Consider the following 17914-nt stretch of genomic DNA (forward strand, 5'->3'; position numbering starts at 1 on the left):
CAATTAAATTCACTGAAACTAAAATTAACCAAACAATTTCATTGAGTAAAGTACGTCCAATCAAAATCAAACTTTCACTCAAAATAAATCAAAATTCTCATGAAAATACGTCAAACAAGATAAAAAATCCATTAAATCCAAATGCAGGTAAAAGTTTGTTTAATCCAATAATTCGGAATGAATCAAAAAGGCTAATAAAAGTACATAAGTCGATTAAATCAAACTGCTGATAAAAATACATCCTAGTAAAAAAAAAAAAGTTAAAATTATGTTTCATTGATTAAATAGGTATGAACTAAAACAACTGAGAAAGTATGCTCAATAATCAAATCAAACATCTGAACAAACATACTTTTGTATGTCCAATTATCATATTAAACAGCTGATCAAAGTACGTTCAATCAATTAAATCAAACAGCTGATAAATTACCACAAATCTATTAAATCAATCAGCTGATAAAAGTATGTTCAATCGATTAAATCAATCTTCTGATAAAATTACCGCAATATATTAAATCAATCAGCTTATAAAACTAGGTTCAATCGATTAAATCAATCTTCTGATAAAATTATCACCAATCCAATTAAATCAATCGGCTTATAAAACTATGTTCAATCGATTAAATCAAACAGCTGATAAAATTACCATCAATCCATTAAATCAATCAGCTTATAAAACTATGTTCAATCGATTAAATCAAACAGCTGATAAAATTACCACCAATCTATTAAATCAATCAGCTGATAAAAAGTAATCACAATAAATTCAATCAAACAGCTGATAAAAATGTATCCAACCAGAATATAAACAAAACAATCAACAATAGGTAAAATGTTCTATTTAATAAATTGGAATAAATCAAAACAGCTGATAAAAGTAGATTAAATCGAACAGCTGATAAAAATATTCCTAATAAATTAAATCGAATGTCTGATATGAGTACTTCCAATACATTAAACCAAACAACTGATAAAAGAACTTAAATCAAACAACTGATAAAATACATTCTACCAAAAAAAAATCAATAAATGGTAGGTAAAATTATATTCCATGGAATAAATCGGAATAAACCAAAATAGCTTTAAAATATACGCCCATCAATTAAATCAAACATTCAATCTAATAATAAAAGTAAATCCAAGAAAACCATACAAATCAATCGTACAGCTGAAAAACGTACTATCAAATAAATAATGTATTCAAATATCTGATTATTGTACATTACATTCAATCAAATATTTATTTTATGCTACGTAAATGTATAAAATATGTATATATCTAATCAACTATTCCAATCAAATCAAATATCTGATCAATTTACGTCAAACTGCATAACTGTTCAATATATTCATTAATACACCCACCGAACACCCAATCAACCAAATCAAACAGGAATACTCAATCAAATACGTACTCAATGAAATAAATACATTAATAATTGTAATCAAATAATTGATGAAACGAAATATATTTTCAATTAAAAACTTGCAGCATATCTTCGTGAAGCAACAAATAAAACATATCGAGTTTACTGTTAAACTGTTCAAATAGAACGTTTGTAAATTTATTGTTAAAGAATGATAATTGAATAAAAGGAATACTTTTTTGGCCACACGTGGGATCACCATCAGCGGTGGACCTGTAATCCCAAGTATAGTCCAGGCCAATTTTATCGGTTTGATTGTCCATTTAGTAAATTCCGTTCGGTAATAATCGTAATACACTGATAGGCAAAAAATTCCACACAATTGATTTTTTTTCTCGATAAAAGAAAATTCTGCCCTTAATTGCCCTCATTGTTTTTACCAATAAATATTTTTGTATACTATGTTTTAAATTGGGAATATCAATTACAGGTAAACATTTTTAATCCTTAATCCAAAACAAATAAAGGATTTTTCTGTTTACTTTTTACGGAATTTCCATCAGGTATGCGGCTATTGCCATTGGAGTTACCAACGAAACACTTGGGACGACATTAGACGTTTTCGAGAAACTTGGTCCTGCCATAGAAGGCCCGGTTCTGGACGTCCTGGGGTAACAGAACCACAGGATGACCTTTTCGTTTTAGTTTGAGCATTTTGCGATTCTGGCACCTTACTGTTGTTCAAGCTATTCATCAATTCAAGGTGCCAAATTTCTGAACGTACTGCTTAAAGAAGTTTAAGACTGATGGCTTTTCTCCCCGTAAGAGGACCAGAATCGACCAGAACACCCAGAGTTTCACGATTCGCATTTTCTGAAGAACACAGCCATTAGTGTTTGGAAGTTTGGTCTGCTGTACTTTATACAGATAAGTGTGCATTTACCCTACTATCTCCAGATGGGCGGGCAGAGCGTGTAGAAGACAAAATGAAAGATACAAAGACTGTAATTTTCCCCAGAGCCAACGTTTTCAACGGTGTGTGCGGGAATTTAAATGGAGAGCCTCGCAGAGTTGGTTGTTGTTCATGGAGGGTCTTTGACGGCCACTCGGTATATGGATGAAATTTTGGATCATGCGATGCCTATCCTCGATGAAACCAGCGACAATCCTATGCACGATAATGTCCGTCCACACGTCTCTTGCATAATACAAACAGCATAACATCAGGGTTATGGCCAGCCCATTCTCCAGCCTTGAACCCCGTCGAACATTTGTGAGATAACCTCAAAAGACGAATAAGAGCACGTCCATCACTTCCTCATAAACACCACGATCTTGAAAGTACTCTTCGTGAAGGATGGGCTAACCTCCAGCAAAGAGACATTTCCAGACTGACAGAAAGTATGCCGAGGCTTCTTCCAGAAGACTTAAGGCAAGAGGAGGAAATACGCGATATTGAAATGTCAATTAAAGCAAATTTTATGTGCCTGACTTTTTTTTTCCTTAGCAATTTACTTTTTTAGACAAAAAAACGGGAAACTTTGATTAATATATAAAAATATATACAAATCAAGTTATATTACAAGTGGTGGAATGTTTTGCCTGTCGGAGCATATCACCGCGTCCAAGGTACAACAATGAAACTGGATATCTTGTCTTTCCAGATCTTCTCGATATTGTTGAAGTAAACAATTTGTCTTAAGGGGCTGGAAAACGACGCTATTTCCCGTATGCCAGTGTTATACGATTACGCCAATGCAGTTTGCATTTATTACGCCTCGGGCGACGCCGTTTGTCTCTTCCCCAGCCAATTTTGAACCTGCCGATTAAATTTAACCGTTATCCCCCTAATTCTGGGCCTGGCTGTTATTGTATTGGGGAGTGGAGATTCGATAAATCAATGTTGTCTTGTAAATCTAGATCTTATTTTATTATATGTATAACAATTATTGCCAACAAAAAATTTTAAAACACTTAGAAACCTGCCCTTTCATAAAGGGTCTATAGTCTCACTTTTCCATCCAATAAAAATTGTGCTATCTTACTATTGTGCTATAATCCTTTATAAAATTATGAAAATGTTGTTAAAACCATAAATAATAATAATAAATCTTTATTTGCAAGAATGTACATTACAGATAAATTTATAGAAAATAATATTTTGGTACATCCCTGCCTGCTGTCCAAACAGACAGCAGAAGTTTTTGGAGATCATCAAAGAAATAAACAGAATATATCTTTACAAAATGAAAAGCAAACAATACAAAATAAACTTATAGCATGAAAATACCAACCAAATTAAATCTTGGCTTTAAAATGTCTTAACTACAATTTAAAATTTTTGAAATCATAAATTATAGAATATTACAAATTAGAAAAGTTATAATATTGCGTAGTTTTTACATTATAAAAATGTGAGTTAGCCAATGAATTGTGTCTCGTGTTATATTCACTGATGTAAATAGTTACACGATTATTTTTATACAAACATAAACAAATAATATTTTTTATTTTTATACAAAGATGAACATTTAAGAAAGATTTAGTATAAATTTATTTCTTGAAATTCACTGTATGATTTTTTTTCGTATTTTATCTATACGGTTTATGTAAAATAATTTTAAGAAGAGAGTTCATAGTTACTTCCAGTCTTAATGTATTAATATTATTAGTATTTATTTTCATTTTCAATGAAAAGTGTAATACATTACATTTTTTGTGTTTAAAAAGTAGAAAGTTTGAGTTTAACCAAAAATTAATCATTTTCATATTATTTTAGTTTTAGTTAAATTGATTAAATTATCACCTGAGTAGTAGTATCATCTGCATAATTAATATTTTTCCAGAGAATTTAATTTTCACAAAATCAATAATATATAGAAGAAACAAAATTGGGCCTAAGACTGTACCTTGTGGTACTCCCGATACAATTATTATAAATAATTCAACTATTCTGATAACAAATTGTTATTGAATAATGGAAAAAGTATACATTTTAAACTTATGCAGCCAATGGATGCTACACCACAAATGCAAAGGTTTCCATACTACTGTAATGTGATTTTCTTTTTATCTAAAGGTTTTGATTATATTAGACCTTTCCCTTAAAAATCGTGGTACATAAAACTTTTTTTTTAACGAGGGTTCGCAACAGCAGAGGTTATATCAACCCTCGGAGTGCCGGTGTTTTTGAAAAAAATCCCATATGTATGTCGAATTCGAATGCAGGGCTGCTGGATTCGAACCCGGGACCTTTACCTTACAGTGATGAGCGCTGTGTCAACGCCTAAACCACTGCGGCCACCGACACCCCCTACATAAAACTTAAACTCACACCAGGAAGAAATTAATTACTTCAGATTTAGAAATAGTAATACATATAAAGAAGAGATTTGCACACAAAAAAATACTTCAGAAAGAGGAACATTAATAATAATGACATATCAAATAAACCCTGTCAATACAATGAAAAGTGTTTAGGGATGGTGTATGTAACTATGATGGTATATGGTACATGTAACTAACCTAATTGAGAGTCGGGATACACAACATTCTGCCATTGTCCCTCTCACAGTACATATTCATGCTAATAAAAACATTCACTCCCAACACACACTAAGGGCGCAAAACTATCAGCACTATATACATTAAAATCACCCTGTCTTATATTGGGTGGTGTACCTACATGCGCTTTATATGGAGCCAAGGAATTGCACCCTCAATTAGGTGGGACACAAACCTTTCTCTACATGCCGGACACAAACACAGGCTTTTGGGCCTGAAAGTAAGTGTGTGTAACCACGCATGACCTTCCTTATTCACGAGGATGACTCTTCTTTTATGAACCAGATCTGCCAATTTGCCACCCACCAACAAAATATTGATACATGAGAGCTTCTCTGCCTATCAGGCCAAACGACCCAAACTTTCTTTTAATCGTATTTTTAATACATTTTTCACACCAGAGGGCCTGATCGCGGTGATTCAATCCAGAGGTTGAACTCTGGGCCATAGCTGTCCCGTCCGTCTTTTCATTTCCCAGACAACAACCATTTTGCCAAGCGAGATACATTCTACATAATAAATTGTTAAGCAGTATTATCTTTACACAATGCACAAACAAATGCACAGAAAATTTATACTGTTAGACCTTCATTTAAAAACCATAATGAGTCAACAAATGGTAGATAGTTTTGAAAAGACTTAACTTGATTTTTGTTTTCATACAAGATGTTTTTTCATCTTTGTCATGGAATTTGATGCAGATATGAGGTGATATAATATAAAACTAGAAAATATGTACCATATTGACAGCGAAATAATTAAATTGTACCAGTATTTAATACAATTTAAATCAATTTTTATTTCAACTAGTTTTAATATGAATGGGAACTGAATTTTATCAAGTACTTGTTCTGCATCTGGACCTGCATTTGTTTGACTTTTAATCACAAAAACCTTCTAGTTATAATTTTTCAAGTCTTGTACATTCTTAAGGAAGATGTTAATTGAACTTTTTGTTTCAGAAATACTAAAACCAATTCAAGTGATAGTAAAGACCAAAGTTTTTCAATAAAACAGAATTTAAACGATAAGTAAGTATGGTTTTGTATCAATTTCATGAACGTGAAAAGGTATAAGATAATTTTTTATTGTTTATTTTAGAGAAGAGTCGAAAGATTTGGGAGAAGCTAATGCATCTGTAGAACTGTCACATTCAGAGAATCCTCATCATAAAGTAAATATTTTTTTTTTAATTCTGTTTGCCTATTTTATAATACTTTGTTTTTTTGTTTTTTTTTTTCAGCAACGAGTGCCAAACGGAAGTGGTAGCGGTGGGGTTGTGCGGGAAGGGGTCGGTTCCCTCTCACCTGCCCAGCCCCACCCTGTCGTCTACAGAGTTGTCAGCTCTAGGCATATCAAGAAAGCCGATAGCAGCCAGCAGACAGAAAACAGTGCCTTTAGGTACGTTTACAATATTTTTGGTAAAACAAGGTAAAAAGCAAGTCAGAGAAAAAAATGTACGTTTTAGACAAGTGTCTTCGAGTCAGTGGAAGGGTAACGGGAGCTTGCCCAGAGGTGAGAGCAGGACCGAATTGGAAGCAAGGGTGCCAAGAGACAAGAGGAGTCAATCTGCAGCAAACGGACTTCAGAGGAAGCAGGAAAAGAAGCGTACAACTGGTAAAAAGTCAAATATTATTTTGAAATAATATAGGTAAAATATAATTTGTTAGGAAGAAAAACTGACAAATTTTAGAGGTTTTAGGCTATTACTTATTTAGCTCAGTTGAGCACCATTCAGCTTTTCATTTTTAAATTATAGTTTTGTTGTTTAAAAAATATTTTTTTCTGTTTTATATTCATTGTTTATTTGTGTTGTATGTACCTTTTCCCCTGTTCATTTGTTTGAAAGCATCTTTCTTATTAATTATTACACATTACATAGTGAAGATTCTCAATAAATTAAACTATTTTTTCCAATATTAAGTAGCAAAATAAAATGTTAAATATTTTTGTTTTAGTTTTAATGCAATATAAAAAAAATAATTCAATATTTTAGTAACATTATCTTAGGCCCAAATTGCAATTTTCTATAAAATTTTATTGCTACTTTTTAACCTTAAAATAAAAACTTTTTAACATTTTAGGTTCAAAAGAAGAATTAGATGATTTTTGCAATGGTGAGCGCTCAAGTAAGGGTAGCAGTAGCGGTAGCAGCTGTAGTAGTGGTGGCGGTAGCAAAGGGAAAGTACGAGGGCCCCATCAAGGCTTTGGCTATGTCAAAAGGCCGAGCACAAACGGGACTCCAAAAGACACCAGGACAGCTCAAGTCCAAGCTGTCTCTCGGACCAAGGTGAAGGTCTCGGGCGGCACGCAGACTGAGTACTCTGGCCCTCAGCTATCAGCAGGCGTGCGTGAGCGACTCATGATGAGCTCGCCGAAGACACACCCCGGAAGGCATACAGACACGGGATCTCTTTCGGACTCCAATTACGCTGAGATTCCCAGCCCGTACAGCTCGTGGCTACGACACAGCAGCGCTTACACATCTTCCCTACCTGCCAGGACCAGCGCTGCAGGTACGATGGTAGAAGCTGAGAGCATAGAGTCACTTCCGGCGCAACTTCATCACAGGGCAAGCCTAACACACACACGTCTTATGGGCTCACCGTCAACTGCTCCGAGATTAAGCAGAAGTAATAGCATAAGGTAAAAAAATCTTTCCATTTGAAACCAGCATGAATTTAAACAAAATTTTTACAAATATAAAAGTTTTGTTTTCTGAATTATAAATGTTTTTTTTTTTAATCTCAAATAAAAATCGTGTTTTCCCTATTTTTTAAGATATATTGTTGTATTTATATGTCATATTTGTTAAATGTTTATTGTTATAGCATATTAGCCTTGAAGATTAAATTTTAACCTTAAAATTTAACCTTATCATTATTGTATTTATATGTAATTATGTTTTTACAGTTTATTAATAATATTTTCTGAGATAAGTGAGTCCTAAGATAAGTAACTTGGTATAAATCCTGATGCTTGATCTCCAGTCCTCCTGGTCTGTCTATTCTTGCTGGATGTGTCTGACAGGAACATGTCGCAGACTTTATTGGTTAGTCTGAGCGTTTTCTCTTCGGTTTGTCTTTTTTTCTAAGCTCTTGATAATTGCTACAAAATCTTCAGTGCTTAACAAACCTATACAAAATGAAAGAATAACAGACTAATCGAGGGGGCGTTGATGGCCGCAACGGTTGGCACGGCGCTCATGACTGTAAGGTAAAGGTCCCGAGTTCGAATCTAGCAGCCCTGCATTCAAACCCGACATACTTACAAATGGGTGTTTTTTTTTGTTTTTTTTTTTAAACATCGGCGCCCCGAGCGTTGATATGTCCTCTGCTGTTGCGAACCCTCATAAAATAAAAAAATTTTAAAAAATAAAAACAGACTAATCATTAAACATTCTGTTACATTCCTGACCAGCAAAACTAGCAAAGTAGGTAGAAAGGATGATCAGAGATGATTAAGCTATAAATGAAAATGTGTGGGAAAAAATAAACTTTAATATCAATAATTTTTAAGTGTTTCATATTTGACCATTTAAGCTTTCTTACTAAGATTTTCCAAAATTTAGAAAAGTTATAATTTTTTTAAATGCATATGCAGTGGATTTTCCCATTTTTCCAAAACTTATCTATTTTCTATCTACGTTAATAATGAAAATTTCTGCTCAATAGCCCTTTTCTTTGCATTTTAATGAATTGTTAGTTTATATTCTATGAAAAAATTGCCGTCCGGTTTTATTTTTGTCTTTGAACAAATGGAAATTTCTTTGAACAATTTGTACTAAAGCATGTAAGGCATGAATGTTTAGTTTATTTACGTTTACTCTTGATTTTCAGCTACCTCAGAGATCGGACTTTTCCAAGGTATTTCCCACTCGATCAAGACTAATCAAATCGAATTTTAGCCCTAAGGGTGTTTTGCTTATTCACGTATTGTTCGATATTTGGGCTGCATAAATGTTCCAAAAAAATAAATACCCTGAGCAAAATAGTAGATTGTCACAATAGAGCGATGGAAAAAGAGAGCAAGTTCCAGAACAAAAAATATATATGAAAATTAACTTGCAACACCCTGTATTTGTGTGTGAACAAATGTTGAGAGAGGGAGAGAGAGAGAGAGTGAGAAGAGAGAAAAAGAAAGCTTTTAAATTATTTTTATTTAATTTTATTTAAACACTGTGAAATCTACTTTAATTATTTTTTATAGGCTTGTAAATCAAAGTATATTTTTTTTATTGAAGCATGCCATTTATATTCGTATATTTGCTTTTGTACAAGCATGGCGGTTTATATCTTAAAACTTTTTTCAAATAAATAATTGCTACTGTCTGTGAGATTGTCACATAATCGGCTGTTGTAGGTCGACCAAGTCTGAAAAAATGTATCCGTCGATGTTCCAAAGGTCAGAAGAGGTAGATCCGTACTACAGCATACCATACAGTATTGGCATTTCACCGCACCATCACTCATCCCAACCCACAAGCCCGACACCGAGCCAAGTCTCCCATGGTGCTCCGAGCAGGTACTTGCATCACAAAAAAATTATTTATTTTTTATGTATAATTAATTTGTTTAAGGTTTAACTATCCAATTTCACCTATTAGTTCTTCACCTTCCAGCCATGGTATGAACAGAAATTCACCTTATATCGGTATCATGTCAAAAATGAACTCTAAGGATGACGATGGTAATTACAATTTTTAATTTATTTTATGTATTATTGTTTAATAAAAAAAGTAATGTTTTTCTTTTTTTTCAGTTCACGGCTCGGCTGTGAGCCTTGTCTCAACGACCTCGTCTCTTTACAGCACACCAGAAGAAAAGCAGGCACATGAAGTCAGGAAGTTACGCAAGGAACTGTCCGATGCTCAGGAAAAGGTCCATACCCTTACGAATCAGCTCTCAACTAATGTAAGTACAAAATTATGATTTATTTTAAAATTGGGGGGTCTAATGGAAAAACAAATAATGAATTACAACAAAACATATGCTCCTTTCAAACACCATTACACGCTAGGGAGCTTCTGAAGCTATTCTGTTTAGTTCAGATTTAAACTATATACTATCCTACATAATATACTACATAATTCCAATTTAAACTCGTAATTTTTAACATTCCGTTATTATAGATATTAGTAAATTCCCTTAACTTTTGACCTATATACAATTTTTTTCAAAATTGAAAACAAGGAATCCAATGAAATTATAGGATCAAACTTGGATTTGATTAAAAGAGGCATGGTTCAAAACATTTACTTTCTTTATTTTTTTCTTTCTTGTTAACAGAAGCAAGAATAGCCTTTTATAAAATTTAACAATAATTAGAGAACAATTGATTTATATATTTTTAGTTTTCAATTCATCCCAAAACATTTACAACTAAATGATTGGTTTAACAATAAAATGGTTTTGTTGTGTTAAAATACATTTATAAACTTAATCAAGTATCACAAGTACATTCACCGATATTAACATGGTTTCTGTTATTATCTTTTAAAGCTGTCATAGAAATATTTTATGAAGCAGTAATATTTTCATAACACAAATTAACAAATTGTTTGAGAATAAATATTAACATTACAACAGTAGTGTAATAGAAAAATTTATTACTTGTACAATATTATGATACAAAGAAAGTTAACGCCCACAATGCATACGTCATTATTAACTGATCAATTTATGATGAGGATAGCTGTTCAAATTATTTTTGAACTCGTACAAGTCTGTGATGAAATGATGGTACTGCTGGTCAGTAGCGTAGTGAACAAACTCGTACATCAGCTCCTCTGGAATATTGGACGGGTTGTAGTCTTTTTTCGTCTCGCACCTGGCCGTCTTGTGCCCTACGACCTGGATAGTCAATTTTTTATAGTTTTTATCTGGCGAGAGGTATTTGCCCAAGAGCTGGTTCAGATGTTTCTTCTTGAGGGCGCAAATGCACTTTATTTCTTTCTCGATTCTGTCGAAGACGTATTCCATGTTCTTTATCTCAATCCAGTTCCTCCTGGCCTCTTCTTTGAGATGGGTGTCAACGCATTTTTTTACTTTGATCAACGTGTTGGCCGCGTCTTTGAACTCTTCATCCGGCATCTTTTTGATGAAATCCTGGAACTTGTGAAGAAAATCGGCCATCCTGCTTTGAATATGGTCAACAGTGAATTTATCAATTTGAGAATGTACGCTTATCGTAAATCCGATTATTCCGTATATCTCCTTGACGCTGCAAGACACGTCGTATCCGAGTTGTTCCTGAGTCCTCAATTTATCGAACAAAGGCTCCTCCATCATCATAAGAATCAATTCAAGCGCCACACAGTCTTTTATGTAGCCGGGGCAGAACTGGTAATAGTTAGTCGTCACACAGTTTTTATCTTCCAAGTTGAATGAATTGACTCGGACGCATTTTTCGCCTATGGGCAATTCCAAGACTGTGAAATGAGGCAGGTTGTCATCAGACAGCGGTGTGCTTTTCAACTTACTGACAAAATTTTCACAACACGCAATGGCTTCATCTTTAGTGAGATTCCCTTGTACCAGACACTGAAAGCGTACATTTTTAAAAAAGTCAGCTATGAAATTTAAAAATGTGTCGTAATCTAGAACTTTTAACGCTCTGAATTTGTCCAAATGAGAGTAATACTCTTTCACCAAGATTGACATTCGCAATTCCCTCGCAACAGAACTGGTGTTAAGATTTTCATTGTAGAAATTACGAAGCAGGACTTCTTGAATGGCGTTAAAAAATCCTATCGATATATTGGACCCGATGTTAAATATGCCCTGGGCTATTTCATCCAGTAAGAGATGCAAATTCTGGTTGTACCCATAAGCATTAATACTGATGCCATACTCGTTCACTTCAAAACTGAATTCATACAGCGCAGCGCAGGCTGGATAAAGCCTTTCCATCAACAACTCTTTGAGCGCTCTGACATAGACGGATGCCATGACGGTGGTCAATGAGTTTTTGTGTAAATTGTTCTTGAGAATGTGTATTCCGACGAATCCAACAGGCAAGAGGAACTTATCGTCCCCTTTGTACCAAATGGTAATCTGATCGTTGGATTTACATTTCTCTGGGTATCTGCTTACTTTAGAGGATTCAATCAAAGAGAAATCATTTGTTATAAAATTGTTAACTTCCGGTAGATGAAAATCGTCCATGATATGTATGTCCTTCCAATCTTTAATCCACTGTTGGGGAATATCCGAGGTGTAGTATCTTGTATTGAACCACGGCTCAACTCTGTTGAGGGTCATGTGGTTTGCTGTCGCCTTGGCACTTACCATTATGTTAACATTGTAATGCTGCATCATGTTCAAGAACTTCACTATAAGCTCAGGATTGTACTCAAAATACAATTCCGGCCCTGTTATAAACTCTTCCGAATTGTAATATAGCATGTTCTCTGAAAGGTTTTCGACATTGGTTACAGCGTCAGACTCCTCTTGATACTTGAAATCCACATCGGCTATCGTTTTCAGCTCGTTGAACAAATATTCATTAGGGCAATTCATACGGAGCATCTTCAAGTAGGAGAACACGGCGAGCAGGACTTCGTCCAAATGTGAACGGCCGAGGTCGGTGAGAAACATAGAAATTGAGAAAATACTGTATATACTGTTTGAAGAAAGCCCTTCATCTGAGTTGCCTGCAGTTAACGACATGACCCAAAGCTTCTTTTTCAAATACGAGAGAAGGCTGCCTTTTCCTTCATGCCCGATTATTGAAGACAGATAACTCAGGGGTTTAGACCTGTAATGATCGATAACAGGCGGGAGCATCCAACTCATGTCCAGTCTGAATGTATCGTTCACAGATTCCACGTAATAGAGCTTGTTGAAATTTTCCCCAGTAGGGTTCGGTACTTTAAACACCACCTTTGGACTGCCATTGTTCTTGATGCCGGAAAAGTAGTTGATGACCCATTTCCTGAGCAACTCTTCTGGCAGTCGGGCTTGTATCGCCAGCTTCATCCTGTGCGCTGAATAATGCTCCTTTCTAAAATTATGCGCAGACTTGTAAAGGAAATCATCTGTAATGTTTGCCTTGAGCGTCAACTCGTTGCCCCATGTGAACTTGTGTGCCGGGTTGTTCTCGTGCACCATGGAGCAGAGGAGCTGCTGCTTCCTGTAAGTGTCGGAAGGCAGAGCCATTTGAAACTCGGATTCTATCGCCTGCCTCTCCCTCGTCATCGCCTCTTTTTTCATGAGGGGAGCTTTGAAAAATTGTGAGAAAATGTCGAGAGCCTTTTCCAAATGGCGTTCCTGGCATTCGAAGTAAAAAGTCGTGTATTCGCATTCCGTCGTCGCGTTGTCCGAGCCGCCGTTCTTCGTGATGAAAGAATCGAACTCGTTCTCCTTCGGGTACTTGCTGCTCCCCATGAAGACCATGTGCTCGACGAAATGGGCCAGGCCTTGGATCGCCTCGGGGTCGCTGAAACTGCCGACGTTCACTGTGAGCGAGCACGCGGCCAGTTTTTCCTCCTTCGGCGGAATTTTGGATTGCCTCGAGTCGAGATCGAGGCTCTGGTCGCTCGTGACGGAAACCGAGTCGCTGTAATAGTCGCTAGACGAGGTCTCATCGATGTCCGAGTCGAGCTCTTCCAATTCGACCAGATTCGTCACGTCCGATACGATAGTACAGACGAGGCCGTTTTGAAGTTTCAACGCCGAATAAATTTTCTTGTCCGAAGGCGATTTGATCGGTGCCGGCAGCTCTGTGAAGTTTTCGTAGTACGTGTCTTCGTTGATGATGTTCTCGGTCGGCGAACCGGATCGGGCCCCGGGAGGCATGTCCGACTTGAACCTTTTCGACATGTTACGCGCTCCTACTAACAGGCGAAAGCAATTGACCGACCCCCTCAGCATTTAATTTTTAAGCCATTTTTACTTGTTTTTTTCTTTGTTTTTTCTTTTTTTCTACAAGAAACAACTTACGACAAATTTTAGGACAGTCGGTGAGCGCCTTGTAACAGTGGGTGCCACTACCCGTCCGATCACAGACTTAAAGAATCGATACGGCCACAAGGTCAACTGCGTAGTTCTTGTATGACGTCACATCATACATCTTGGATATTTGTCTCGCCAAAAAAAAAAAAAATATTTTTAACAGGCATTTAACAGTCAAAAGTTTCTAAAACCTACTTTTTCTCTACTCTCTCTTTTATCGATAAATCTTCTATAACATATATATCATGTAATGTAACAGATCTGTTAGATCATTTTTATAACATACTGGCGAAACAATTCATTAAAAATTATGGCCACTTTATAATTTCTAGCTTGGTTGGTTTTGTTAATTTTTAACAGCCTGTCCTTGCTGTTTCAGCTGTGGTGCCATTTTGGAAATTTGCCGTGCCAAAAGAATTTAAACTTGCCTTTGCGACAAGTCGAAAATTTCTAAAACCAGTTTTATTAATTTTCTAGACTAATTTAACGAGCTACGGATCAATTCATTTGTTCTATTTACACTTGTTTCCTTGCGACAGTATAATCTGTGAAAAATGTTGGTCCTTTTATAATGGTTTGATCGGTCAGGTGGATTTATGCTTTTCGCCATCTTCAGTGGGTTTTTTTTAGATATTTGCCGGAAAAAGAAGTTTCAGGTTCATATATCAGGATATATGCTGTAGATTTGGTTCGAGTACTCTTTTGTTTGAACGTTTTAACTCTAATCCGTTTTTGTCAATATTGAAGCAAATGAGTCAACAATATAAAAAAACTCACATCCCCAAACAATCACATTGGCGGGTTGGAAGCATGAAAAATCAAAGGATCTTTAATATATTTTATAATCTCAAGATTCTCACTCTAGCTGTTTGCACTGTCCAGCAGAATACAATATATCCGAAGATATCATACATTTCAATTCATCATGATAAATGGAATCAACATATTAAAACATGCAATTATTTTGAATGTCTGCCGTAATCTTACGCTTACTCTCTCTATTTATATTTGAAGACCACACAGATCTTAAATTTATCATGATAAATGGACATGAATGAATGGCATTTTTCTTCTTACATGTGCTGCAGTTTTTGGCTCCGTGTACTCTCCTTGTTTAAACACACTCGATACACACAGGGTTGGCATCGTTTTTATCAACTGCTAACAGCACATGCATTTAAAGTCAGCATAAATTTAATGATTAAATATTGTAGAGTATCGGGTCTGTGTTCTCTCGCTGTTTAGTCTTCTAACCTTTAACAATTTCTGTCAAGGTTAAAGTGAAAAATTATTAAGAGAGCATTAAATAATCACAATAGATGGAAACAATCCGAGGATTTTTATTATATGGTGCTCTAACCCATAGCAGTTTGTCAATATTGAAGTTTACTAGAACTAGTTCACAGTTTACTCGAACTCACAGACTTCATATATTATCATTATCTGCGCGTTTTTCATCTACGAATGCTATACTTTTGGGTCCGTATACTCTCGCTGCTTGTAGCTTTTCACACACATCAGTTTTCGGCAATATTTAATCAAATTATCGATTTACTACGGATTAGATTAGATTGTATGGGCGCCGGCCTCTTTACCGCACCGCGACCAGTATTGGTCTATTGTACATCTCAATTTTTTTTTATCTAGAGCTCCTCGTTAAGGTTAAGGCTTTTTACCAGACTCCAAATGGTTCCTTCAGGCCCTGGCTTTTCTCTCCCAGGATTAGGAATCTCAGCCTACATAGGCCTTCGCACCAGTAGAGGACATGATCCGCAGTGTCCAGTCAGTGGTCCAATTCTATTCCTAGCACGTCCTGGATTTAGTAGTTTTGTAGTTGTGCAGTTTCTACGATGGTCCTTACTTACTTTTGCCCCGAGCTACATTGTCTAATGGATCCGCGTTTTTGCCAGTTTGGTAAATACAAAAGGGTTCAGGGCCAATAGGTGTCCTCATCGAACACTTGGCCAATTTTTCGGCTTCTAAGTTGCCCCTCTGCCTCGTACAAGGCACACTATTCGGAAGTGCAACCCAACAAAACAATGATGTACAATAGTTGTTTTTCTGTTAGGCATATCGTTATATGAACTTTATGGAGCCGATTTGTAGGCCATTGATCTTGGCTCCATATACAGTTTTGAAGTTTCTGTTTGATGTCATACCTGAAAACAGATTATTTCATGACAAACGTCAAGGGATTTCATCCTCGGGACAGTTCGAGTCTCATCCTTTCTCCGTTCTATAAAAAATTTCCGTCAAACGTCAAATTAGCCCGAGCGAACGGCTGGCTCGTGGGTCTCCGCCCTTCTTCGGCCGAGTCCGTGACAAGTTGCCGCTCGTGAGCGACTGCTCTCCACTGGAGTCTCCAGTTGTCAGTCGGCCGGCAGACTCGTGCCAGCAATGGCCGTACACGACGGCTTCGCAACAGTTCGCAACGCACGCTCGTGCCGCCCCCTCGGCAGGGCCGCGCTCGAGCCCCTCTCAGAAGAGTCTCCCGTCTGCTTCAGGCTCCGGCCGGACGTCCCTTGGTGGGAGTTAGCCACTAGGAGGTCCAGGACCAAAAGCTGTTCAGCTATTCAGGTACAAAAAAATTAAGGATTGTCTGAAAATTTTCTTGCACGCTATACATCAACTACCCTCAAATTCAAAATTATCAACACACTACAGTTAATTTAAATAACAACTGACAGTCAGACTTTAATAGTAAATACATCAATACAACCTTTTCGATTAAACAAAGTACGGCAAATCGTAAATATTACATATTAAAAAAGTAAGTAGGGCCAATCTTTAACTACGTACCTAATTTGACAACTGGAGCAAATCCTTAGTATATTTCTTGTTTCTAAACCTCACAAGCTTAAATGACGAAATGAGTACCAATCTTTAGATCAAGTTTGAGGCAATTCGGGTGCATCCTGCCTTCTTTTAAAGGAAAAATAACATGCTGTATTATAATATTCAATTTTCCTTTTAAACATTTAAATCCTCCTCCTAATGCTGCTCCATGGGTCATTTTCATGGTGGTTTATTTAATATATTAAAAATTATAATATGGGACAGAATGTGTGGCATTTTACTGTTCAGAAATGAAAAGGCATCTAGTTCACTATCGTATTCCGTGGCTTAAACATCCAAAAATGAAAATCAGCTAAGGGACAGTATGTCAAAATTGTGCTGTATAATTTTTTTTAACTCAAAATCAATTAGGTTTCTCTAGACGTCACAGCTTCCAAATGTACAGCAATATAACATAAAACTAAATTTTCCTGTTTTCCTTCTAGGTTTCTATAGTTGAACAGACATGAAATCTTGTTATTTATTTGCTTGTTTAAAAGGTATCAACAGTTCTACTACTAAATCCATTATATTTCGTGGTCCGATTGACCGAATAACTTCTTTCAATTAATTAATCTTTATGTAAGGTATTGGTTGAAATGAAAAAGTCAGTGTCACAAGCGGGATTCGAACCCACGACCTTCGGCCCAATACGCCGCTGCTCAACCACTTGAGCTATCGTGACTTCCATCCATTTGGACACCAACTTCCCATTGCAACCTACCTTTCGAATTTTCCTACTAAGTACTACTACTTATTTCGGCACTTGTGCCTTAATCATTGGAAGTTTTTATTTACACCATAATTAAAACACCTTCGGTTTAAGAAAAACGTTTATATAATAGTCAAAAACCTTTGACCATTCCGCGTGAGGGATTAGTCAATTGCGTAAATTATTTTAAACCACGATGTAATTAGGTTTAAATAAAAAATGGCAATGATTTGTAGTGAGAGTGTTGATAGTACTGTTTAAACAAGCCATAAATAATAAGATAATAATAAATGGATGGGAATTAACGGTTCAGAAGTAAAATGAACATTAAAGCTCCCCAGTTAAATAAAAATAACAATAAAAATATAAATTTCGATTGCAGTTCGGTTAAGGATCGTACCAAAATTAAATCGACAGTAGGGCTATGCAATTTTCCAATAATATCTTATAAAACTAGGATTTTCAGGATTGAACAAAATCAG

General features: G+C 35.8%; 2 protein-coding genes across 2 annotated transcripts in view; one reads left to right on the forward strand and one right to left on the reverse strand.

The window, feature by feature from the left end:
* The window catches only part of LOC106666292 (protein sickie), a 198022-nt gene that overhangs the window by 130486 nt on the left and 49622 nt on the right, over positions 1 to 17914 (forward strand). Inside the window, exons 11-19 of the mRNA XM_024227832.1 lie at positions 5894 to 5962; positions 6033 to 6105; positions 6175 to 6332; positions 6400 to 6548; positions 7016 to 7577; positions 8771 to 8797; positions 9294 to 9455; positions 9511 to 9620; positions 9693 to 9844. Of these exons, the coding sequence (XP_024083600.1) occupies positions 5894 to 5962; positions 6033 to 6105; positions 6175 to 6332; positions 6400 to 6548; positions 7016 to 7577; positions 8771 to 8797; positions 9294 to 9455; positions 9511 to 9620; positions 9693 to 9844 (1462 nt within the window). The remainder of the gene's footprint in view (positions 1 to 5893; positions 5963 to 6032; positions 6106 to 6174; positions 6333 to 6399; positions 6549 to 7015; positions 7578 to 8770; positions 8798 to 9293; positions 9456 to 9510; positions 9621 to 9692; positions 9845 to 17914) is intronic.
* LOC106666326 (nardilysin-like) lies at positions 10523 to 14016 on the reverse strand. The gene has a single exon (XM_014393430.2). It carries the CDS (start codon positions 13802 to 13804, stop codon positions 10598 to 10600), a length of 3207 nt encoding a protein of 1068 aa, XP_014248916.1. The 5' UTR covers positions 13805 to 14016; the 3' UTR covers positions 10523 to 10597.

The sequence above is a fragment of the Cimex lectularius genome, unplaced genomic scaffold (assembly GCF_000648675.2).
Source record: "Cimex lectularius strain Harlan isolate CLEC.00 unplaced genomic scaffold, Clec_2.1 scaffold62, whole genome shotgun sequence".
NCBI lineage: Eukaryota > Metazoa > Arthropoda > Insecta > Hemiptera > Cimicidae > Cimex > Cimex lectularius.